Here is a 27,027-nt window from a genome sequence, read left to right on the forward strand (position 1 = left end):
ACTCATTACACAGATGCACACACACAGAGACCTAAACACCTCGTCTTCCCACGGCAATGATATTAAAAGGCACCTTTCCCTTTCCTCTTCAGAAATGAGACCATTCCATCTACTCCCTGGCTCCCAGTCACACCTTTCAATCTCTTATATCCTATTCTTCTTGTTTTTGTTGTTGTTGTTGAGAAACTAAAAGAACTTATTGTTTCAGTATTCACCTATGAACTTGGTAGGTGCTTCACTTGTTTCCAGCTCTTTGTGAACCCATTTGGGGTTTTCTTGGCAAAGGTACTGGAGTGGTTTGCTTCTCCAGCTCATTTTACAGATGAGGAAACTGAGGTAAACAGTGTTAAATGACTTGTTAGGGTCACACAGCTAGTAAGTGTATGAGGCCAGATCTGAACTCAGATCTTTCTGACTCCAAGCCTAACCCTCTATCCACGGTCAAAGTCAATTATTTTTACTTGTATTAATTTCCTGTATTCTTGCCTTTTTCTTCTTTTTTGGCAAATATTCTTTGCTTCATTATTTTTGTTTCCCAAATATTTTATTCTCTTTTTCTCAAATCTGCTCCTCTGGAGAGATTTCTATTGTTCATATTTTTTTCCTATCTGTCTTGGATTTTTAAAATTATATGTGGCAGTATGATTCTTATATAAATTTATTTCTAATTTCTTCATTTATGAATTTTATTTATCTTACAAATCATTCTGGAGATTCTTTTTTACTGCTGTACAATCTCTAGAGAGTTCACTTTTATTTAATGTGCTTTGCTGTCTTTGGGGTTTTATTTATTCTTCTTTCTGTTTTTATAGTCCTTTCTTTTGGTTTGTATATTTATGAACTAGGCTTAAATAGTGGCTTTCTCTCTTCATTTCTTGATCTTTCTTTTTCATCCTTTTTTCTTACTACCACAATAAAGCAAATACCACAATAAAGTGAATTACACAATTTTTTTGGTTTCTCAGTGCATATTAAAGTTATATTTAGATTATTCTGTAGTCTATTAAGTGTGCAATAGTATTATGTCTAAAAAACAATGTACGTATCTTAATTAAAAATACTTTATTTCTAAAAAGTTCTAACCACCCTGTGAGCCTTGAGTGAGACATTATATTTTTGCTGGTAAAGGGTCTTGTCTCAATGCTGACGGCTGCTGACTGATCAGGGTGGTGGTTGCTGAAGATTGGGGTGGCTGTGGGAATCACTTAAAATAAGTCAGCCATGAAGTTTGCAGCAATGATTGACCCTTCCTTTCACCTAAACACTTAAAGGTCATTGTAAGCTTATTAATCATCCTAATTTCAATATTGTTGGGTCCCAGGGAATAGGGAGGCCAGAGGGGAGAGAGAAAGAGAGGGACAGCCAGTTGGGGGGGCAGTCAGAACACAAACCGCATTTATGAATTGTTTGACATCTTATAGAGGTACCCCAAAACAATTACAATAGAAACATCAAAAATCACTGACCACAGATCCCCATAACAGATATTATAATAATAATGAAAAAAATTGAAATATTATGAAAATTAACAAATTGTGACACGGAGACACAATGTGAGCCTGTACTGTTAGAAAAATGGCCCACCAGTAGACTTGCTCAACTGCAGGGTTGTCACAAACCTTCAATTTGTAAATAATAATAAAAATAATAATTAAAAAAATTAAAATTTAAAAATGCAATGTCTGGGAAGCAATAAAAATGAAGAGCAATAAAACAAGATACGCCTATACTCCCTAGCTATTCCAGATTGTCTTTGGGAATCCTCCTCAGTATTTGAATCCCCACCCCCATTCTAGTGCTGTACATATCCCAAACGGCTATTAGCCATTAATCCTCAGCCTCGTTGAGCTGCGGGATAGGATAGCCCTATCTGCGTCTCTAAACTGAGCAGCTTCTGAGGATTTTCTTTCCTCTTTTGGGCTCCAGCTGGGTTTCCAATTCCCTTCCCTTCCAATTCCCATTCCTTTCGAGCCTGATTATCTTTTGTCAAGTATCTCTGAGGACCTTGCTCTGCCTGAGGTTTCTGAGCCACCCTCTCTCTTCAAGTTACTGCCCTTTACTTAAAGAAGTTTCACAATCAGTGTCTGCCACCTCTTAAGTTCAAGCACAATGATTGTTCTGGTGAATCCTGACAACTGTGCCCTGTATTACAAAGCTTCAAATGCTAAAAGGAAACTTTTAAGCATCAAAGTTTTTCAATGTTAAATCATGAGGTGTAGAGACAGAGAAATTTGCAGAAAACAATTCCATCTTCTTGCTGGTCACATGACCCTTATTTTTAATTTTGAAAATAATATTGTTGATGGTTTAAAAATACTTCTTTTAGGTTAAAGCAGTAAATTAAGAATGAGAAGATCTGGCCTTCAAATCCCACTGCTGCTATTTTTGTTTTTGTTCAGTCATTTCAGTCATATCTGACTCTTCATGACCCCATTTGGGGTTTTCTTGGCAAATATACTAGAGTGGTTTACCATTTCCTTCTCCAGCTGATTTTATAAATAAGTAAATTGAGGCAAACAGGATTAAGTGATTTGCCCAGGGATGAACAGCTAGTCAGTGTCTAAGGCCAGATTTGAACCCAGGAAGATTAGTCTTCCTGACTCCAGGCTGGGTAATCTATCCACTGTGTCACCTAGCTGTCCACTTAGGTGATTTTAAAATGTAAAAAATGAGGTTGAATTAGTAGTTTTGTGTTGTATTGAATTAATTAGTTGAATTAACTTCCTTCTAGGTAGGTCCAAATCCTATTATTATATATTTCATATTATTATCACTTAATATGTGTGGTAGACAACAAAGAGCCAGAAAGACTTGGGTTCCAGTCCTTTCTCTGATACATACTGGTTGTGTGACATTGGGGAAATCACTTCACCTTTCTGTACTATAATTTCAGATAAACTGCCGAGCTATAATAGAAAGGGAAATCTCTTCAACAATGAGCTTGCCAAGCTAGTGAAATAACAAGATCAGTGCCTGTATCTCTCACTAAAGTTAATAAGGTGTTTTTTTTTAACTTTCACACATTGAAAGTTTTTTATCTAGCCAGCTGAGATAGTAAAAAAAGAGTGGTTATATCTTTATATTCTCTTCTCATAATTTATTTAGTTCAGATCATAAAGAACACTTCTATATTCTCAGTAACTCTTTGATATATTCCCCATATGTTGTATTCCTATGAAATATATATTATATATAGATTTCTGAAAAATGCATCATAACAATACTGAATTGAGGACATTTTTCTTCTTGAGATCCTTTGACCTCATTATTCACAAATGGCCCAGTAACCATAGTGCATTTGAAATTTTTTATTGAACAAAGAGATAAGTTTTATAAATCATCCAGATGAACATATATTTTTAAAAATCTTTGCAATACTTCATTATTTGTTTCACAATAAAATGTCCTTTATCATATTCAATTCCATGACCCTCATATTTCAAGTAATATAAAAATTGAAATCAACACACATTTCTTGAGAAAGTAGAGCTTCTTGGTATCTGTATCTAAAGCTATATCTACATGTAGCAGAAATTAAATAATTCTTCAGACTATTCTAATTCTAGTCTTTAATTTGCATCACTTTAATCAACATATCCTTGTGCCACAGTGGTATAGCTAATGGTACTTTTAAATGCATTTTTACACATAAAGAGAGCATGGGCATAAAACTTCCTATTACAATGATGTTTATTAAGTGGTTTAAATTTTTATTAAACTAAACTAAGATTCTAAGGGATCAAGTTTCTTCTTTCTAGATATGAATGACTGTCAATATCGATGAGAAGTATGTGTTTTTAAGAAGAAAGAAGAGATTAGGGTACTAAGTGCTTCATGTGTTTGAATAAACATTTTAGCATTTTGTTTTCTGTGGGAAAGTATTTTATTCTACAGAGTATTTTCTGAGGATACAAAAGAGGCCATTGGAAAGTTTGAAAACAAAAAATATTCCAATCATGTTTAACTGCCTAACATAAGTTAGACAATTTTCTAATGATTATATATATATATATATATATATAAAATTTATTTTTTAAATATTCTAAAATTTCTCTGAGATATAGATAGATGATAGATAGATGGATGGATAGATGGGTAGACTGATGGATGGCTAGATAAAAATGAATGGATGAAGATGTTAATTATATATAGATGTAGATTAGATATAGATGTAACAAGATTTTGTGAAAGAGTCCCATGAAATGAATATACTAGATTTTAATATTCAGAAGAATAAATGTCCAAATTTGACCTTTTAATATTTAGCATATCTTAAATATAAGCTATAATTATGGGCACCCAAATAAATTTTCAATGACTTCAAAAATTAAAGTTTGTTTTTATAGATTTCCAGTAAGTATTAATAGAAATGAGCATAGCAATTTTTTTAAAAATGTTCCATTTTAGCAACATAATACAAATGAAAGAAAAGTGGAAAATTCACTTTTATTTATTAGTTTTTGAATGAGCACTATTTAGTGTAAGAAATAATAAAATATATTTGACAATATTAAGAAGTATCTGACTGAAAATGATTTTTTATTTTAATTTTCATGTCCTTATAAGAGCAAAGTTAGTTACTGTTCTGACTAGTGTATCTTAAATTAGATATTTTTAGTTGACCAAATCGGATTCTCACTAAATGGTCCTCTGTGAGGAGAAACACTAATTATTGTTTATGATCTTTCTCTCTTGTTCTGAAGCTAAACAGCTATCTGGAATAATACAACATTTAATATCCTAACAAATATTTATGTATTATCTCCAAATCACTTTACATTTATACAGATCTGCCAGGAATTGGAGTGACTCATAGCCATCTTACAAGACTATATTTTCAGATTGAGAAGGATACCTTTAGCTATTTAGAAAGGATGTTTCATCAGACCCGCAGAGCAACAGTTTATTGGATTTAATAAAATCAGGGGATTGAGTTCCTGGAGCATCACCCCTCCTTGCTATATCATTTCCTAAACTCAAATTGTAGATGAAGTCAGAGTAGAAAAACTGTGGCATTCAGTATTTATTTGGTCATCTTCGATAGCTCAGTTTTTCTTTCTATTTGTTCTTTTGCCCTGTTTTCCTCTAACAAAGGATCTTAAAATAATAGTATTTTCTGAATGTGATAGACCTTAGCTTACTTCAGTAGTTTTCAACAACAAATCATGGACTGAGTACTTATTGAATGTAAAGAAGGTTATATCGATGACTGAGAAGAATGTGTGAAATGGGCAGATTGTGGCATGATCAGCATTCTCATTTCGGCAGTCTTTCCTAAATGATGCCTGTTATTATAAGATGCATTCACCTACATAAGTCTTAAAGATGTTATCCTGTAGTATAAGTTACCCAACATAAATTCATTTAGCGCGCATTAACAGTAAGCAGGTCAGTATACTTTGTACATTAGAAAAATCTGATGATTTTAAATGGCTAAAATAATGTGATTCCTGACACATCTCTCATGATTAATATATGTCTAATTCTAGAGGTAAATAAATAACAGATATAATTCAATATTTAGTATTCTAAGAGAAATATTGATGGATTTTAACCAAATCACTTCACATTTATCAAATTCTATAGGGAATTATGGGGGTGAGTAACCATCTTAAAATAGCTAACTTTATAGTTGAGAAGTATTTCTAACATGAAAGACTGACTGTTTAGAGTGGATATCTCATCAGAAACTCAAGGGAGCTGTCTGTTGTACTTAATGAGGTCAGTAGGGATTGAGCTGCTGGAGCCTACGAGTCGAAGTTTTAAAAGGTTGCATTTGAAGAAAATGTCATCTTTAAATTCTCTAGAAAATAGTTTTACAATCCAGTAGATGTAAATATTTTCTTTTATTTAAAATAAAAGTGCAAACTATCAATCAGTTGGGCTCCTTAACATGTATGGAGTCAGGAGGAGATGGATTTGGACTTAGGAAGTTCTGCCTGGGACACTTACTAGCTGTGTGATGCTTGCTAGACAAGTCATTCAACCTTTCTGTTTCAATTTCCTGAGCTATAAAATGAAAATAATCATAGCATCTACTTCACAGGATTGACGTAAGGACCAAATGAGATTATATATACAAAGTTCTTTGGAAACCTAAATAGTTCTAGCTTTCAGTGTTGTTGATGATGTTGGTAACGTTAATTCCATAGCATGATTAATATGTAGTTTGTTATATGAGTGGAAGATATAATTAAGGAGTCCTTTGCTCTGTCACTGATGGAAACTGGATTATCATCAATATTAGAAAAACCTGTAATAGCAATAAAACCTGTAAATACCAGCTTGGTGTAATGGAAAGAGAATTGAACTTGAGAATAAAAAAAAATTACATTTCCATGCCTATACTGTCACTTAAAAAACTGACTAGTTATAGAACCTTTGGAAAATTACTTACTCCTCTTAGCTTCCTCATGTTTGTTGTGAGAATTAAATGCTATCAATTAAGCTGAAATGTTCAAGTGCACAAGATTATTATAATTAAGAGTCATTAACAAAATTAATGAAAGCATTTCAAATTTGGAACTAGTTATCCTTTTGATCATAAAAAAAATTCCCAAGAACTGAATAATTGCAGAAAAAGAACTACAGCCTTATAACTACAAATGTTCTCTACACAGTTAGAGATTCAGGTATTTGTTCCTGTTGCTGAGTCATGTTTTGGTTGTATCCAACTCTTCATGACCCCATTTGGGCTTTTCTTGGCAAAGATAGCGGAGTGGTTTACCATTTTTTTCTCCACCTCATTTTACAAATAGGGTTATAGGCAAATAGGGTTAAGTGATTTGCCCAGGGTCACACAGCTAGTAAGTGTCTTGAGGCCAGATTTGAATTCAGGAAGATGAGTCTTCCTGACAAGGCTGGGCACTCTATTCACTGTGCCACTTAGCTGCCATCTAGAGGTTCTGGGTTGTGTGCATTGTCTTTTCTAGTAGAAAAATCCCAAATGAGTGGGTTAGCACTAATGTCACTCTGACCAGAGTGACAAAACTTCTAAAAATGTGATTATATCTATGCAAATGAATTAATTTAAAATCTCTTGATTTGGTTAAAAGTTGTTACATACTTGAAAATAGTAAAATAGATATAGAATTGGGTTTGAAAAACTCTCAGGGAAATTTACAAATATATTTTTCAGCACCACATCTTTCTTTTCTGTTATATAACTGTTCAACTAAAGACTGTGTTGTATCCAGTGTTCCCACTGATGCAGAGCATATTTTATAGGTTACATAACATAACTTTAAAAGGGCCTGCAAAATCTTAGTTTGATGTGAATAAAACTAAGAATACTATAGGAAGAGAAGAAATAAAATGAGGGTGAAGCTTATTTTTCTGTCAACAAGATAGGCTGACACACATCAAAAGCTGCTATATCTGTGTGTGTATATATACATACATATATGTATGTGTGTGTATATATATATACATACATACATACATACATACATACATATGTTAGATGTCTATTATTTGAAATGAAAGCAGACAAAAATTTTAAATGACTAACCATGCTATTTTAAAGTCATTAAAGGAAAAGGGGAAAAACAAGATAAGGAGAGAAAGTACTCCTTGTCTTCTTGCTGATTTCTCTCTCATAGCACAATCAGTTATTGTAGATGTATAAATAGATATCTATACATATGTTTGTGTACATGTTTATATACAAATGTACATGGGTACCTATGTAATTTGGGTTTCTAGCAAACCCTGGAGTGTTTTGCATGAGAATCTGCTAATTGATGGAGAGAATGATGGCAAGATTCTGTAAGCCTGTGTGAAGGACAAAGTTAATATGAGAACTTTGCAGTGAAAAGACATTCTCTCTTTAGAACCAATTTCAGGGCAGAAAAAAGACTAAGATTTTCTAGCAGACATGTAGTGGAAACTGGCTCTTCAAGATGTTGCTAATTTCCAACTTATCTCCTAGAGTTACCAAGGAATTTCCTCTTGAGATTACAACCTCTCTCTTGGTTGAGTGAGATCTCCCATCTTAAGAGCTCATTCATTCTTCTATATATTCTGGTATATTCTAAACTGTAGAACTTTTCCAATTTCTGTTTGCTATCTTCTTGGATAAATGGGTTCACACACTGTTCAGTATTTGTGACTGTCAAGTTTAAACTTGAGGCAACCCACTTCTTTAAGAGTAATTAGCATCAGACTCTTTATTCTAAAACAGTCATGCTCTTTAGAAATATTTAGAGGGGCACAATGAAGATGAAACATGCAACTTCCCTCCTGACATGTAAATGATGAACTTAAAATTCAGAAAGACACATGAATTTTCAGAAACTGCCAATGTGGAAATTTGATTTGTTGCACTGTAGATCTATGGATTGATTATGGCTTTATTTTTTGCTAGGGTGGAGAAGGTATTGAAAGGGTCAGATTAATTTAAAAGTATATATTTAGAGGATGCAATAATTCTAGTCCAATCCTCTTTTCTCAGGGTAAAATAGGATAATTGATCTTCTTGTTCCTTCTCTTGTTCCCCTTAAGGCAGGCTTCAGTGTTACTTGAAGAGGAGTAGGAAAGATTCTACAGATAGACATCAGTGCTCCCCTCAAGTCCCCAAGCTATACATTTAGATAACCCATGTGGACATATTACCTACATGGGCAACAGACATCTTGCATATATAATATATATCCACAGACATGAACACACACATATATGTGTATAGATACACATAAATAAAGGCATTTAGAATTTTGGGACTAGTTCTCTTTGTTGATAATCATAATAAGTTTGCTAGAAAATTATAAATTATGGTTATGAAAATTTTTGGTCTTAATTTGTGTTTTCACTGGCTTAGAGATGAAGAAATGACCTTGCCCAATGTAGGTTAGATATTGTTTTATGAGTATTAGTCATAGAGAGGTGCTGGGGCTAGTAACAGGTTAAGTTACTTGCCCAGGGTTAGTGACATAGCTAGAATGCTCCAGAAATAGATTTAGAACCCAAGTCTTCCTAACTCTGAACTTAATTCTGTATTCATTACACCAGAGATGTAATATTTGTAGCCTACAGACTGCATATGGTCTGAAAAAGTTTGACACTGTTACCACCATCCTGCTTCCTTTTAAATCCACATTGGCACAAAACAAAGTGGAAAAATAATTGCTAACTTGGAAATTTAACAAAAATACTTAACCCTTTACTGTCTAATTAGACACTTTTTGCCAAACTAATTTAAATTGTGAGATAGTTCTGCTAGCCAGTATTGCCTGTCAAATGAACTGGGGAAAAAAATAATTTATTTTGGAGTTAACATCATGGTAATTTGAGAGAAAAATAATGTCTTGGATAATACTAGAGTCTAGTGCTAACTCATGTCTATTTTTAGTTTATTCATAAATATGTCTACTTAAAGAGATGCCCCATGAGTATAAACTCTATAAGTATGTGTACCCAAAACTAAACTGAAAGAAGACACATCATACAGACTGGTCTCACTTTACATAAGTGGATTGTTCTGAGAAAAGTAATTTTTATATAATGAAAATTGTCTGAAAACATGGGGATTGGAGGGACGGCAGGACAGAGGGTGCTGCCTGCCTCTAGTGGAAGGAAACTGGGTACAGAGTTCAAGGACATGTGGGGGCCAGGAACAGAGAAGTGAAAACAGGAGGAAGAACTCTCAAAGGACTGACACCTGAGGGTGGCCAGTAACAGACATTAGGTATTGGAGCATACACAATGGAAGACAAACATACAGTAGCCAGAAACATGTGTCTTGGCAGATGGGGCAAAGTTCTCCTCTCTGGTCACAGCCAATCCCCCATTCAGCTGTGGAGATGGTGGTTTCTCCACACTTCTGTTCTGCTTTCACTTGGAGGAGGGTTTTTTCATTTATTTTTGGGGGTTGTTGTGGGGGGTGTGGTGAGAGGCCATGGAACATGGAGCTGAGGGACAGGAGGGCAGGGGAAGGAGATAGAGACCCAGAGAGAGAGAGAGAGAGAGAGAGAGAGAGAGAGAGAGAGAGAGAGAGAGAGAGAGAGAGAGAGATCACGGTATTGTTCAGTAAAGTTAACCTAGGTGGTTTGTTTTGGCATATGGATTTCTTTCAGAATTCTTTATGTAAAATTGGATTTCCATAAAGAAAGAAAATTGTCTGCAGTCAATTCATTTGTATTAGCTTTTACAAAGTAGTTGTTCTAGAAGTATAAGTATTCTAAAAGTAAAACTTTCCATTTTTTATGTCATCTAAGAATCCTACCCAAAAAAAAGGAAAATAAAAGAAAATGGGAATGTAGCATTTACTGGGCAAGTTTAACTTACTAAGTTGTGGAAGATTTGTTCTGTGAGCATATAACAATATGATTTCATTTTATTCATCTCACATTTGTGGGGAATGGTCTTTTTTGTGAAAACACTATGGTATGATTGTATTTATAAGTTTAGCAGAGAATTTTTGCAAAACCATTGAAAATGTACCTTTCAATTGATCCAAACAACAAAACTTCTTTTCATAGGGCCACTTAGTAATTAGAGACCCAGTAGTAGGTGTTAAGATCACGTCAGCACATAGATCCTGACCACTAGTGATCCTCAATCTAAAGTTATAGCTAGGATAACTACAGGATAGTCCTGATGCCCTAGTGTGTTACCCCTACAGAAATATGGTTCCCATCTTTCTAAATTTACTTGCTCTTTATGAGGGCATGAAGGAACAGTAGGAAGGGTGGTGAAAAGGAGAGCAGAATTATGATCTGGGCCATTCTATTTGGAATGGCAATTCTATTTGGAACCTTATGGTATCAGTGTTCTTATAAACCCAGAGCAGGAAAGGGCTGTTGGCAAAAAGGGTAGTGTAATCCATTATAGTTAACCTTAAAACTAGTTGAAGAGACTGTCAAAATATGAATTACACCCAGAGGAATCAAAATGACAAGCCTTTTATAATAATTGTTTATTTAATAAGTAACTCCTTAGCAAGAATTAGTACTGAGAACAGAGTATGAGAAAGAAAATTAGCACTTATTAAATGTTTGCAATGCGCTGGACATTGTGCTAAGCACTCTCTAAATAACTCATTTAATCTTCACACCAGACCTGGGGGGAAGTTGTTATTGTTACCTACATTTTGCATTTGGGAAAACTGAGGCAGACAGAGGTTAAGTGATTTGTGCAGGGCCACCTGACTAGTATGTGACTGAGGCTAGATTTGAATTCAGGTCTTCCTGACTCCAGACCTAGCTCTCCATCTACTACACTACACTTAGTGCCTCCTACTATGGGGGATTGGGTAGAGAGGTGATGGCAATTAAAGAATATCAGTAGGACAGAAGCCCACCTCTGTCTCCCCGAGATGACCTCTGATATGTCTCTTGCCTATACTATGCTGCTTTTCAGTACTTCATAGACCATGTTTAGCATATGTATCCTAGATTACTAATTACCAAAGCTGAGTTTGGAAATGTCTTCTTCTTGTTTGATTTAATTTAATTGAAACTTCTCCTTTAATAGCTATTATGTATTTGTAATCAGTTTTCATCTGTTTTAGACAGATGGAATTTGTATCAAATCACTAGATTTTTTTTCAAATTATTAAGAAGCTAAAAGAACATTCTATTGTATATCTATACCAGCAAACTGTTCGTGAAGAAACAACAATGGTGATGACTGAAGGTTTGCCTTTGGAAACCTCTTATGTGCCTTCTACTTATCTCGCTGAGATTCTTCGGGTCACACAAACCATATCCGAAGTAGAATTCCTTCTTAATACTCCTGACCTCTGTGCTAAAGATTTTGAGGACCTTTTCAAGCAAGAAGAATGTCTGAAGGTAAGATTAAAATATTTCCATTAAAATATTTATGAATCCGCTGTTTCTGCCTTGCGACACTATGATTCACTGGGGAAAAAAAAATGCTTTTGTTTTGGAGTCATGGAACTAGGGTTCAAGTCTAGGTTTTGCCATTTACTTTATATATAAAACCTTAAACAAGTTACTTAACTTCACTTGTCATAATTTCCCCATCTTCAAAATGGAGGTGTTGGGCAAGATAAGCTTTAAAGTATATCCATCTCTAAAGTTATGAAACTGTGAAATGTACCTATATGTGTTGTTTATTGTTGTTGTTGTTGTTGTTATTATCAGTCCTTCAGTCATTTCACAGCCACTCTGCAATTCAGGGGTAGATACAGTATTACAGATTTGTAGATATATTGTTATTCAGTCACTTTTCAGTCATGACTGAGTCTTTGTGACTCCATTTAGGGTTTTCTTGGCAGATACTAGAGTAGTATGCCATTTCCTTTTAGCATACAAATCTGGTAAGGCAAGGGAACTAGATGCAATTATTGAAGATGTCAACTTCATTTTGAACAAAACTTTCAAATAGTTCACAATAATAAGAAACAAAAAAATGAAGAGAAAGTGAAAGACTGATTCTTCCAGCAAACAGACCCAAATACAAGCAAGTTTTTTTTTACATATATGTCAACAATAGGCGAAAACGACAGTTGTGTTCTCAGTCACACCAGCTCACAATAGAGTGAAAGCACAGTATCTAGTGTGTAGAAAACACTGAATAAATTGTTGTTGAAATGAATTAAAGAAAAGTTGATTAAAGCTCTCAAGCTGTAGATCACATGACCTTTCTACTTTACAAATGGGTAACACATTTTTTTAGGTCTTGATTGTGGCATATATGTGGATAGGTTAAAAACGAGATTGCAAAATGGCATTGAAGATAGAAAGCGAGCCTCAGCTGACTTTCATTCTTGTCCCATCTCTGACACAAACTGACTTTGTAAGCCTGGGTAAATCAATGAATCTCTCAGTGGACCCAAACAACTATTTAACACTAAAAATGGCTGAGCAGTTATTAATCTGCCTTAGTGAGGGAAAATGCATCATTGGGAGTTTCTTATAGCAATGACATCACCAAACCAGTTCAAAAATAATTGTGATGTTTCCTGTATAACTTGCACATTTGACTGAAAATGAATACTGGTAATTATAAATTTGTTGCAGTATCTGAGCCGTAACTAGGAGTTCTGATACCTGGAATAAGAGGGATATAGGGTATGTGTGAAGAAAGGAGATATCAAGAGCCCATCCATAGCAAGGGAGCAAGGCAGGGCTAGGTTGAGGAGAAACTTACCAGGGGAGCAGAGAACATTTTGAAATCTTGACTCTTAGACCTGTTGGCCTTCACTTTCATTGTGACACCTCATATGGAACTTCCTTGAGTCACTTGAGGTTAAGTTTAGTCATCTTGTTGTTGTTCAGTCATTTCATTCGTGTCTGACTCTTTGTGACCCCGTTCTTGGCAAAAATACTGGAGTGGTTTGCCTTTTCCTTCTCCAGCTCATTTTACAGATGAGGAAACTGAGGTAAAAGGGTTAAAGGACTGGCCCAGGGTTGCACAGCAAGTGTCTGAGGCCAGATTTGAACTAGTGTTCCTGACTGTAGGCCTGGCACACCTAACTGCCCTAAGCCACTTGAGGGGAGGAATATTCTGTCCCTTAGAGAATCCAACATTTGCATACTCACTCCAAACACACACACACACACACACACACACACACACACACACACCTTAATCCTTAGCTAACTTTCCCTCAATAATCTTCTACTATCTCAAAACCCCTGTTCCAAAAGTTGGGAATTATATTATTTGACTCATTTGACCATAAGATGTGCCTAGAATATGTGGCAGATATTGTAGACAGATGGAGTTTTTTCATATTTTTGAGAGTCATTTGCATATGATAAATATAAATTGTTAATCTATAAATCTATACCAGAGTTCCCTGCTCTGATCATTTCTTTATACCTAGTTTGATTGCTTTTTTCAGAAATTTGATGGTTTAAGGTCATTATTTCATGTTCTATTAATTTGGGCATTTTATAACTTTTACAGATTCTCTTCGATTTCTTTTAAATTTAAAAATTTTGCTGGTATAAACTTATATATAGTAGGTTATGATTATTCTTTTTGTTTCTTCTCTATCTGTGATTTGATCTAATTCATTTTTTAAATTGCTAATTATTTTTTATTCTCTCTTCTTTTCAATCATATTAGTTAAGAGTGTGCCAAAAGATAATCAGACCCTTGCAGAGGGACCTGTTTGTCTGGTGTAGTGGCTGTTGTTGGTCCAAGAATCAGGGAAGGTGTTGTTCCTGGTCCAACGTGGTGGAAACCTGACAGGATTAGTTGCTCATTTGGGGTCCAAAATCCTCTCAGCTCCTCATCCTCATCACAGCCTTTGATTCACTTCTTGGTTGCTAAGATAACCTGTTCTTGATGAAGTTTTCTCCAGAGCTCTACCACTAAAGCCATTGAATTTAGACTAAAAAAGTCCCTAAACATTTTAGAAGTTGCTTGACTTAAAATAAATGTTTTTGGTTGGTTTATTTGCTTTTGTTTTTTGTTGCTTTTTTGTTTGTTATTTGCAGAAAGCTATGCTGACCTAGGTTTTGTCAAGAGCTGAGGGGAAGTATAGGATCACTGTAGGATCAGGAGTGAGGAGCTTGCAGCCTTGAGGCCAATGCTGCCATCTGGGTCCTCAAGTGCAGCACTTTGACTAATTCCAGGGCCGAACTTGAAGACCTACAGATCCTCAAGGCTGAAGGTTCCCTACCCCTGCCTAGGTTTTAACACCCTCCCAGAACAACGGGGCGGGTTCACTTGGAGATTTCTATCTGATAAAGTGAATGGTAAACTTTGGTCTCTGATCTTTATGGGAAGTAAGCTTCAATGCAGAAGTGAATGGACTTTATAAACTCACTGAGACTTTATTTCTTACAACTTTGATGTAAGATTTGAGCTTATAAATGGGAATATTTTTTAATGTGCTCCAGACAAAGGAGTGGATAAAATAGAGCTATCTTAATAAGATAAGTTGAGGAGAAGCAAAAGGAAGCCTTGTACATAGTAGACAAATTGTTTGAGAAACTGAAAATACAGTACCCGTGGTGCTATGTTTTTTTTTTTACACTTGAAATGTAAATTACTGGCAAGAACAAAAATTTTAGTAGTAGAGATTTTTTGGTGGATGGCAAGCTTACCACCTTATCCTACTGATATAAGAAAACGCTGGTCATTGGCCTGCATCTAGACTTGGAAACTGGTCTGAAGTCACAGTAGGTCACCATATCGGACTGCTTTACCACAAAGCTGCTGTCAGCATCAGGACACTGGAGTTTCCACAGCAGCAAGCAGGACCATCTGGTCAGGGAATATTAGGCTACAGTTTCATCAGTTAGCCTCTCAGGTCTTTATACTATTTTCTAAGCTATATCTTTGTATATTAATACAACAGTCAATGATACTGGAGGAAAATATGTTATTTTTTTATAAAGATAGACATATGGATTTCCAAAAAAATTGTTTTTGCACACCTATTCAAAACATTCTTGTACCAAAACCTATTTAGCCAATATGATGGTAAGCAGATATACTGGACTCAGCAGACATACCGGAAAGGCTAGATGCCTGTAGCTAAATTGTTTGTGGCTATCAGCTGAGGGAGGAGGGAGAGAACCTCTAAATTCTGATGCCTGGAAAAAAAAAGCCCTGCTTGCCTTGTCTTTGGTCTAACTCTATAATTTCTTTTAAAATGCTTAAGAGAAAAATGCTGAATTCTAAGTCAAGGTAGAATATGGTTAAGCATTAAGCTCTAAAATTTGAAAAGGTAATGTCTAGAGATAACTGTATTGACTATCAAGAAGCTTAATATAATAACGTATGCCTCAGGAGAAATTTTATGGAGTTATATTTTGTACTTAAAATGAAATATTATTAGTATTACCACATCCTGGTATCTTTCAAAATTAAATGATACAAGAAAATAAGTAGATGATAAGTTGCTATCAGCAGCATCTATTTAGCATTTTATCCTATCAGTGACATCTGAGAAACTTATCCTACAGTCTAAATAGACAAATAGAAATAAGATAGTTGTTTCTTTTAGGAAACTTATTAACTGTATGCTTGTGACTTCACTTGAGTATCTTATTAAGTCAAATGAGCTATATATAAAATAAAACAGAAAGAGAAAATGAGATACATGGATTTCTTTTAAAAAAATTCTTCCCATCCATTTCTGTAGTAAGCCATTTTAAACTCGGTTTTGCAGTACAGATTACATGATTCTGGTATATTTTGATGCTGTGAACAAATGGCCTCGATCACTTTATAAAGATGTGCCAGCATTCCTATCATTCTTCATTTTAAGTAATTGCTCATGACAGAACAGTTTGTAAATTCAAAATTGTCATAAAACATTTAAATCACTGCTAATGAGCCAAGACTCAAGTCTTCCTTGTTCTGCTCATGGACAAATAGGTCATGAGAGCAGTGACCCTGCAAGTAGTTAGTTTGCTATGGAGTGGCTTCCTATTAATAACTCTTGACCCAGTATACATACATTGCTAGGGTGTGTACTCCATCTATAGCTAATCATTTGTTCATCCTGATGCATTTAATATTATTATAGCTGACACCAACTTTAATGATATTGATTACTGTGGTTACAACTAAGTGGTGCTGCAGGTTTAATTTAGTTGAATTATTAAATTGTCATGAGATGCAGTTGTGGGCACAATTCCATCTTATTCCCAAATAAATCTCCAGCCACAGGAAAATGGGTCTTGCACATTCATAGGCTTTGGGGAGGGGTATAGTCTTGAACTGAGCCTTTTTGATGAATATGTATTTCCTTGTAAAGGCATTCATCATTGTCATTATCCAGTAGTAAAAATAGAAAAGCAGTGCATAAATTGTACAGCTGCTGGTTGGGAAGATTTGAAATTAAATTGTGGTTGATTTTACTCCTGACAGATTTGCATGAATCAAATTATAGAACTGTAGTGGGTATCTCTGTGGTTTAACAGTTATTTCTTGAAAGTTTAGTAGTTAAAATGGATACTTTATAATCATTCTAATTAATGTCTTTCTGAAGAAAACATGACAAAATAATGTGTAAAGATACCATAGGTGCCCCAAACAGGAGAGAACCTTGAAACCTTTTCACATATGTAAATGTGTATGGGCATTACCTGTATAAAAGCTAGGGATAAATATGAAATACAGATAATAAAATATACTATGATCATTCTTGTTTCAAGAAGAATTTTAGCACAATTACTTAATTGAATATGTATATTTTTATCATAATCACAGATATATATGCATATATATGTATATATGACAGTACCATACTCATTTTCAAATTATTAATTTGAGTATATTCATTTATAATATATCAAGAAGAATTTGCATTCTATTCTCTAATGACAATTGATTCTGCCAATACCATGGTGAATTTATGATTGATCTTTCTTGAGTATTGGGATCCCTTCTGGTCATCATGGTTTAAGAATAACATTTGTGAGTTCCGCTTCCAGGAGCCAAAATGGCAGAGTAAGAAGTAAGTACCATCCCTTATTAACCTCTGAAAGCACAGAAAATGTTGCCCCATGGAAAAACCCTGGAACAGCTGAACCAGAAGAAAGATGAGGTACAGCAGTCTGGTATACCAGGGGTAGCTTATGGGATTAACAGGAAAGGCCCCTCTTGCCCTGGGGAAAGGGGAGAAGTACAGAATGGGAGATGTCCCAGTAAGCTAGCAGAAAGCCCCACCTCAGCATACCAGGGGGAGATGCTGAATCCCAGGTGGTGGAGCAGGCAAACAACAACACCAGGACCTCCAAGTGCCTCAGTACTGGCAAGGGAACCAGTGGAAACAAGCTCAGAAAACCACCATGAGCCTTGGTGTTCTATGGCAGCCAAGTCTCCCAGTGCCTCAACAAAACTCTGGGAAGGGCTCCAAGGGGGAGAGCCCCAGGTGGAGAAACCTCCCGTAGCAGTGAAACATCCATCTGAAAGGAAGTGAAGAAAGCTAAAAGAAGGAAAGGCCTGGGTAAGCAGGCAACTTCCAGAGGCCAGACTACCCAATCCTTCCCCTAGAGCTCCAGTGTTGCTGATTCCAGCCCAATACCAGGTAATCTGACAGAACCCTGTAGCCTCCAACTGCCAGCATTGGAGGCCACAGCACACAAAGCCAGTGACCAAGCCCTAGGCTCCCAACACAAGAAGCTTGAGTCAGTGCCCTCTGCTCCCCAACAGGAGAGCTCAATCTATTTGAAAGCCAGGAAATAAGAAAACACCATGAGCAAAAAGAAACGTATGATACATTCTTATTATGGAAAGAGAGAAGATCAAGGCAGAAATTCTGAAGAGGACAAACCCACATCTGGAACCTCAAAAGGGAATATGAAATTGTCTGTAGCCCAAAAAGCCTTCTTGGAAGAGCTCAAGAAGGACTTTAAAAGTCAAATGAGCGAGGCAGAAGAAAAATTGGGAAAAAGAATAAGAGGTATGCAAGAGAGCGTCAACAGCTTGGAAAAGGAAGGACAAAAATTAACTGAAGAAAACAACTCCTTAAAAAGCAGAATTGACCAAACAGAAAAGGAGACACAAAAACTCACTGAGCAGTAATCCTTAAAAAGTACAATTGGTCAGATGGAAAAGGAGGTACAAAATCTAATAGAAGAAAGCAATTTGTTAAAAATTAGAATTGGGCAAATGGAAGCTAATGACCCTAAGAGAGCAAGAATCAGTCAAATAGAAACAAATGAATGAAAAAAAAATAGATGAGAAAAACAACATTTGTAAGTCAGAGAGTGTTCATAGGAGGGCAACTAGGATGAAGAGGGTCCTTGCATCCATGTCATACAAGGATCAGGTGAAGGAATTGGGAATGTTTAACCTGAATGAGAAGACTCAGTTGGGTACATGATAATTGCCTCCAAGTATTTAATGTGCTGCCATGTAGAAGAGAGATTAGAGTTGTTTTATTTGTTTCAGAATACAACCAGAAACAATGAGTGGAAGTTGAAAAAAATGCAAATTTGGGTTTAATATCAGGAGAAATTTTTTTTTCTTAGTTTGATCTAAAAATTGAATTGGTCATCTCAGGATATAGCATTCTCCTTTCCTTTAGTTCTTCAAGTGGACTCTACACAACCACTTGCTAGGTATGTTAGCATGGGAATCAGTTTCATATATGGTTTCGAATTGGTGGTCTTTGAGGTCCCTTCCAAATCTCAAATTTGCTGATTCTTTGAGGATATCTCCCACTCATACAGGTAATGAAGCATCCCTATTATCTCATGGATTGAAAAAAGTAACTGGCCTGAGGAGAGAATGCCCAACATGTGCCTTCTAAAACAGCTAACCTCAAAACATTTGGTCTCAGGACTACTCTTAAAAATTATTGAGTATCCCTCCCCAAAAAAAGAGCTTTTGTTTTTGTGAGTTTTATCTATCAATTTTTACTATGCTATAAATTATAATATTTCAGTATTATTATGAAAATAGGTTTTACATACCTAAAAGCACCTCAGGGACCTGTAAGGGTCCCCAGACCATACTTTGAGAACCACTTCTCTAGAATCACGTGGGGTTCTTCCTCCAGTGTTCTTCCTCCACCTAACCATAGCCTCAAGGTGTGAAGATACAGAATTTTTCTGTGTAGTTTATTCAGGAAGTTGTATGGTAAATATGGCCCATAACAATAACTATAAATCAGTGTTAGAGAAGAAAGTGAGAGAAATTTAAATGCCTTCCACAAAAGTCTTAAATTTGAAGGGGGCAGTTTGAGTCAGACAAAATTTTATTTTCTTGGTACACGCTTAATCCTGCCTCCTGATCAATACTGATTCCATAGTTTCAATCTGTACTTTCACTTGAGATGCTTGCTTATTGTAGTGCCTTCTATTACAATACACAGGAGAAATGAAGCTTTCCTGTCCAATTCTGGATTAAGCTTATTTGAGACATCTCCCTCTTTCCCCAGGAGGGGATTAATTTTGGCCTCAATGAGGCATACAATGTGTCAGACCTCTCAAAATGGAATTTCTCAATGGAACACCATTTCTCAAAAATAAGATGAAAGGGAATGATATTGGAGAACAAACACATGGTAGCTTAGCCTTAACTACAGAGTCATATTATCTTTAGACACTAGGGAAGATCAGGAGGATATATAATGATGCACAAAGGTTTCATGTGTAATAGAAATTAGATTTGTTTTAACATGATCCCATAGAATTAATGAATGAAAACTGCACCCCCTCCAAAAAAAAGAATAAATTTTAGCTATCTGGAAAGGTACTCTTAGCATTATACTGCCTAAAAATATTTTGAGTTGCCTTAAGTTCTAATAAGTTCTCTATTTCTGAACTCCTTCAAGAATAGACTAGATTATGATTTATAAGGATTGTTAGAGAAGGAATTTCTATTCTGGTATTGATTGGATGAAATTCCTTCAAATTCTGAAGTTCTTTGATTCCATAGTACCATAAGAGGTAGAGGAAGATAAAGTTGAGAGCTCAAAGATTTTAAAGATTTAACATTTTAAGTTTTAAAGATTTTAAGCAAATGTCCTTTTAAGGGTTTCTTTGTCTCTGACTTTAATACTTGCCTCTATAGGACTAAAAACATCCATTAGGGCAGGTACTTACTCCCAGAGAGTATCCATGATGGATCTGTTGTTTATTCCAGGATTTTGAATCCCTATGAGTTTGCTGAGAATTGACTTTTGGAGAGCCTTAGTTTTTTCTTTATTGAAGATTTCTCCTGCTTTTATCTAGCCTTTCTGGGAAATAAGAAAAGGAGTACTTGTAGCACAGACCTTGACCCTTGCTTGCCCAAGAGCCTTCTCTTTCAAAATTCAAATGAACAAGCATTTGTTAACTATCTACTACACACAAGGCGCTGGGTTAGATGTAAGGGCATATATAAATATATGCATAAATATGCCTATAAATATAGGGTTATATATATATATATATATATATATATATATATATATATATATATATATATATATATATATATAGAGAGAGAGAGAGAGAGAGAGAGAGAGAGAGAGAGAGAGAGAGAGAGAGAGAGAGAGAGAGAGAGAGAGAGAGAGAGACAGGCAGATGGGGGGGTGTTGGGTTAGATCCTTGCCCTGAGGCAACTTATATTCTCTAAGACTTTCTAACAATTAAACCTGTCCCAACAGGGAATGGAATAACTCAGTAGAGAGGTCTTCAAGCAGAGGACATATGTTATGATGGGGATTTATTTCAGGTATTGGTAGAACCACGTAATTGCTGAGGTCTTTTCCAACTCTAAAATTGAGTGATTCTGTGATGTTAAAACAAATGATTCCATGATGTTAAAACAGAAATTAAAACAAAGAATGGAAAAAAGTAATAGGGAGTGAGTAAAGTAAGTAAAGTAAGAGGGTGTAAAGTAAAGAAAAAATAAGAGGGAAGAAGTACTAAACTGGCAGAAAAATTGCAGTAGCAGTAGCAGCCTATCCCTGCAAGCCTACAGAAAAACAGACTGCCACTTAAATAATTAGTTAATCATCAAGGAAGTATAATATACAATTTGTGTACTAGTTACTGCTTAATTCAAGCCATCAACCAGGTGTTTTCAATGGATTGTATTCAGTGCTCATATATGGGTTTTCTTAAGGGCTGCAATTTCCTTAGTATTTATCAGAAAGTACTCAGCTGTAAGCTATGAGTCTATAATCCCCCCCTTCCATCACAAGTGTGGCTAAATAGATTAATTGCTGCTTTATTTGGTCTCAGAGCTCAGGTTAAAGCAAATACCTGAGTTCAGGAATTTCTAGAAAAAAGACACTCAGGAAAATGATACAATCATGAGCTTTATTATTATTTGGCACAGCAAGCAGGCAAACAGACATGCACACATACAAACACACACATGTATTATATGTCAATATAAACAGACAGAGGTTTGTCCCCATGTGCAAGAAACTCACCTTAGCCTGAGTAAGACATGTTGATTGGAGAACATGCTCAAAGTTAGAGTTCAGGTGACAAAATTATATACTCCACCAACCGGGTTGGTTGAAAATGGGTAATATGCACCAGATGTAATAGGGGGCATTGATAATCAGACTTAGATTTAGTGGAAAAGTTGTCAGAGTCATGTGTAGATACCAAGCTGGAGTTCAGCTTGGGTAGGGAGAGTTTCTTTATTGGACTATAAAGTTGTGGGAGGATCTAACATTAACTGTTTGTGGCAGCAGAAAGAGAATGACTCAAGGCCCCTGCGACAGGTAAAGAGTTTATCTAATCAAAAACTGCAAGCTTTATCTGCCTGACACAGATTTAAAAGAGGAAAAGCATCTGTTTTCCCTATATGTTTTTATAGGCATTAGAACCACTTAGCCTAAGTAACTCCATATTGAAATCTTATCATTATGAATATAACATCAACAATATAAAGTTTACAGTTATCAAAGTTACATCTACAAAAGACCTATTCTGATCAATAATTACCCTTGTTAACTGGGTTCAAACTTTAATGAAGGGGAAAAGAAATGTAACATTGCTCAAAAATGTTACAATTAGAGAAAATCATGAGTGTTTTTCTTTTTATGGGTGAATTAAAGGTATTTATTAGATATCTGGCAGCCTCTTTTATTTTTTGGCCTTTGGGACAGCTGCTTTCTGGGTTGAAGCTTTATAAGCTGATGCCCTCTAAACTGGACCCTTCTTATCTGGGGTTTTCTGGCCCTGGAGTTTCTGACCTTTTGGTCATGGGCCTGCATTCTGGTCTGCAGCCTTCTTAAGAAGGTCTTCATGGTAGCAACCTTTGGGGTAGGTGCTATGTTCTAAGCAGTTTCATTCTTAGGAGATTTCCATTTGGATAGATGCCTTCTGAAGCTTCTTCACTTCGTGCTTGATAATTCTATTTCTCATTTTCTTGGCCTTCATAACTTTATAAGATTCAAAATCTGTCACTTGGCTTTCCTTTCCCTAGCTTCAATATTCTTGGCCCATCTTGTGGCTTTCCATTTTTATTGATCTTTTTCTTTCTCCTACTCAGACTTCATACTTCCGATGAGCACTCTGAGAGATGAAGTCTTTGAGTTGCATACATTTAAATAGTTTGGGCAGCCTCCTCACATCACTGTATGGGCCATCTACAAAAGACATATTCTGATCATTAACATACACAATAATTACCAGGTTAGCAACATGTGGCCCAAAGGAAATGTAGGCTACCTGGTCAATTTCCACATAGTGCTCAAGTACCATGTTAAAAAGAAGGAATGGCTGATTGGTTAAAATACACTAAAGAAATCAAGGTTTCCATCCTGTCCAACCCTTTGGATCAAGTTTACTTGACACTTTTCTCTCTCCAAAAGGAGATCCCCTCCTCACCATCCAAGCCCCTTCAGGAGTTGCCATTAAGGCTTTACTTTCCCAACTTATATAACATATGGGGAAACTCTTGCCCTCAGTCAACCAGTCTTATTTGTAAGACTTCTCAATGATCTTATGGTTTATTAAAACAGAATAAAGTACTATGTAAGAGCCATCATATGGTGAAAATGTAAAGAAGTTACTGTTCTCAATCATGTATCCTTTCAAAAACAAACCAAAACCACTCTTCTCAAACTATAGAGCAAATCTGCAAACAATGAGGGAACAAATGAGGAGACTGGGAGTGGCAGAGGACTGGGATTAGTCTCCTGATTTAATTTCTTTGGCTGGTAAATTTCCACAGTAACTGCCAGTCTGGTCTCTTTTATAGTTCTTGTCCTTAATGACAATGTTGATGCCTCTTTCCCCTTTCTTTGCCCCAGAGTTTCTACCTTTGTTACTACAGCTCTGTCCCAGCTCACCCTTCCTTGCACTTTGGGCTATAGTACAGACTGAAGTCACAGCAAAGCAGATACCAACAGCTACCAACTCCACTGGGAACATGAAAAGAATGACAAATAGTAGCAAAATTTTAAAAAAAAAACTCTTCAAGGGCAAGAGTAGAGGAAATTTGGGGATTTGGAGATGTGGATGCCCACATTCATTTTCATACCTTCCTCTTTGTTTCCCTACTCTACTTTTACTTGTCAGTCTTCTGAAGGGTGAGTGGATGAATAGAAACACCTGTCATATTCAGGATTTGGCTACTGTGGTGCTTTGAAGGAAGCTAGGGACTTGAGGAGGCAGGATTGAGGAAGAAATGCATTCAGCACATGGAGGGGGATGACTTATCCAAAGGTATGTGGGCAAAAGATGACATATCATGTATAATGAATAAGCTGGTTTGACTAGAACTTAGAGTGCATGAAGAAAAGTAATATGAAATAAGACTAGAAAGTAGGTGGGAACCAGATGGTGGAGAGCTTTGACTACTAGGTGTAAGATTTTGTTTTTAATCTTAGAGGAAATAGAGAGTCCTTAAGATTTTTAAGTGGAAGTGAGGGTGACACGGTCAGATCTGTGTTGTGGTATGATCAATGAGGCAACTGTGTGGAAGGTGGATTACAAAGGGTGAAAACAAGAAAAAGAGAAATAAATAAAGATGCAATTGCAATATCTTAATATTTTTTACTAAATTGGTTATTTAATAGGTCTCTACTAGGGTAGAAATCATGTGAATGGAGAAAAGGGGATAACTGTGAGGGATGTTACAGAGGAAAAATTGAGATGTTATCAGTTGCTTGCATATGAGAGAAAGAAGAATCCAGGATGATTGCAAAGTTGCAATACTTACTAGTTCAGAGTATTTAATTAAAAATATCGTGATTGCATCCATTTGAGTGGAATGAATCCAACACCATAAACAAACTATGACTCTTCTAATGCAGGATTAGGAGAATATGGTGATAGCATGAAGGTGTCTAGAAGTATGAACTAATTAACTCCAGAAAAAAAAATAAAACTTCTAAGAGGTATGTGCTCATAAAAATAATACACTGTTATACTAGATGGAGTATAATTTCCTGTCATTTTAATAGCATACTGAGATAAGGAACATTACAGCCACACTAATCTAAGTCCTCAGCTCTGAAATATTTGAGATTCTCAAAGCAAAGTCAGTGACACATGTCTTTTGCATTTTGTTTCATATTGGTTTAGAGCTACTCGGTTAATGCAAAATAGAACTTGATAAATGAATTACCAAGTTATATGAACTGATACTTAGAACTATAAATAAACCGCATAATGTAATCATTTAGTGATTACTTTTCATGAAAGAAAACTGTATTTTGTTAGTAATGTACAAAGAAAATATTCAGTCACACATACAAATCCTTTCATCAGTTGTTATTATCATTTTGGATTTGTTTATCAAAAGTTGCTATTTATATTTTCAAAAATGCCTTATAATTACTAGATAGTTTATTTGGTGCATATTTGAATCATATTTAAATAATCCCCATTTGCTTTTTAAATGATTCACTGTATCTTTCAATAATTTGGCATAGATACAATTTGGTAGGTAGTTTCTTTCTGCTAGCACTACAGGCATACATTTAAATGTTCCTCAACAATTTCTACCTACTTTTTATATGTAACTTTTATAGACAACTATTCTTCCCAAAGTCTTTTTTCTCTCCACAACTTCTTTATATAAATTTACACATGGCAATTTTCCTGCTTCAGCAATTATACTCAAATTCACTTCTGTCTATGCCAGGTGAATTATAATAATACTACTCTAACTCCTTCAAATCTTACAGTAAGACTTTTTTGATAATTCCCTTACATAAACGTTAAAAGTCCCATACCCATACATATGAAAAATGATAGCTCATGATGTGAGTAGATATTTCAAGACTGTTATTAGTCTGTCAGTTCTTTTTAAACTTTGTCAAAAACTATATAAGATGTGCTGTGACCAATTATAATGGCATAATAGCAACTATGACATACAATTACTGATTTAATATTTATGAGAAGACAATGAATTATTGGATGAAAAATTTTCTATATACAGGCTGTCCCAAAAGTCTCAGTGCAGTTTTAAGTTTTCATATATATATATATATGTGTGTGTGTGTGTATGTATGCATGTATGTATGTATATATATATTTATATACATATAATATATGTGTATATATATTTGTATTTTATAAAATATTTTAATGTCTGTGTAATAATCCTTACTGAATGAACCAAAAACATTATTTTCTTTAGAGATTCTTAAAAAAAAGTTTAAATTTGTTTTGGAACTAAGAAGAAATAAAACTAATTAATATGTACTCCAAAGCCTTTGTGATTGAATGCCCTTCCCAATTTGAAATGTCATTAATGTAGCCCTTGGTAGCTGGATAGTACACAAAGAGAGTAAGAATTAGATTTATATAGGGTGTTGTCTTTGTCAGATAATGCCAAATTCTAGATAATGAAAATGAACTGGAGTTTGTGTCTCTTGCGCTCTGATTTCTCTTTTTCAAAAGTAAGAAGATAGATCCACTCCCTAAAGGCTTATGTCACTTCAGCTACTAATAGGTTTCTGTAATCCCTTTTTCTTAGAAATGAAAGTCATGTACATTTTTGTTAACCAGGTTAGAAAATATCCCAAGACACTTTTGATATCTAAAGCTTCTTGAAGCTAATATTTTCTCCTTACTAAACTATGAAAAGTATAATTAATGTGAGGTATACATGTGTATATTTCTATAGATATATCTTTACATAGTCATATGGTCATAATCAACTAAAACTTAAAATCACTTAAAATCTTGAATGACAGGCACTTCAAGAATGAAGTGTATGTTATAAAGACTAGAAAGAATGTGTTTGTATGGTATCTTGTAAGTCCAACAACTAACAACAACAATAATATTTCTATATATTTTCAGGATTGCAAAGCATTTTATAAATATTATCTCACTGCAAGATTCCTTGTGAAGCAGATAATATTATTATCACTACGCTACATATGAAGGAACCAATGATGAGAAAAGTTATACTAAAGTTGTCCAAGGGGGCAGCTAGGTGGCTCAGTGAATAGAGCACTGGCCTTGGATTCAGGAGGACTTGAGTTCAAATCTTGCCTCAGACACATAACACTTACTAGCTGTGTGACCCTGAGCAAGTCACTTAACCCCATTGCCTAACCAAACAAACAAAAAAAAGTTGTCCAAGATTACAAATTTCCTGAATCCAAGCCTACTTAGCTTCCTCCAAAGGAATTTAAAATTAAAAACAAACAAACAAAAATGATAAAGCAGGGGGATAACT

General features: G+C 35.3%; 1 protein-coding gene across 1 annotated transcript in view; it reads left to right on the forward strand.

Moving 5' to 3' along the window:
• DMD (dystrophin) overlaps nucleotides 1-27,027 on the forward strand; it is a 1,828,382-nt gene that overhangs the window by 494,784 nt on the left and 1,306,571 nt on the right. Inside the window, 1 exon segment of the mRNA XM_078146592.1 lies at nucleotides 11,595-11,789. Coding sequence (XP_078002718.1) covers nucleotides 11,595-11,789 — 195 coding nt within the window.

Source organism: Phascolarctos cinereus, unplaced genomic scaffold, assembly GCF_003287225.1.
Source record: "Phascolarctos cinereus isolate Bilbo 61053 unplaced genomic scaffold, phaCin_HiC Scaffold_726;HRSCAF=1367, whole genome shotgun sequence".
NCBI classification, from domain to species: Eukaryota; Metazoa; Chordata; class Mammalia; order Diprotodontia; family Phascolarctidae; genus Phascolarctos; species Phascolarctos cinereus.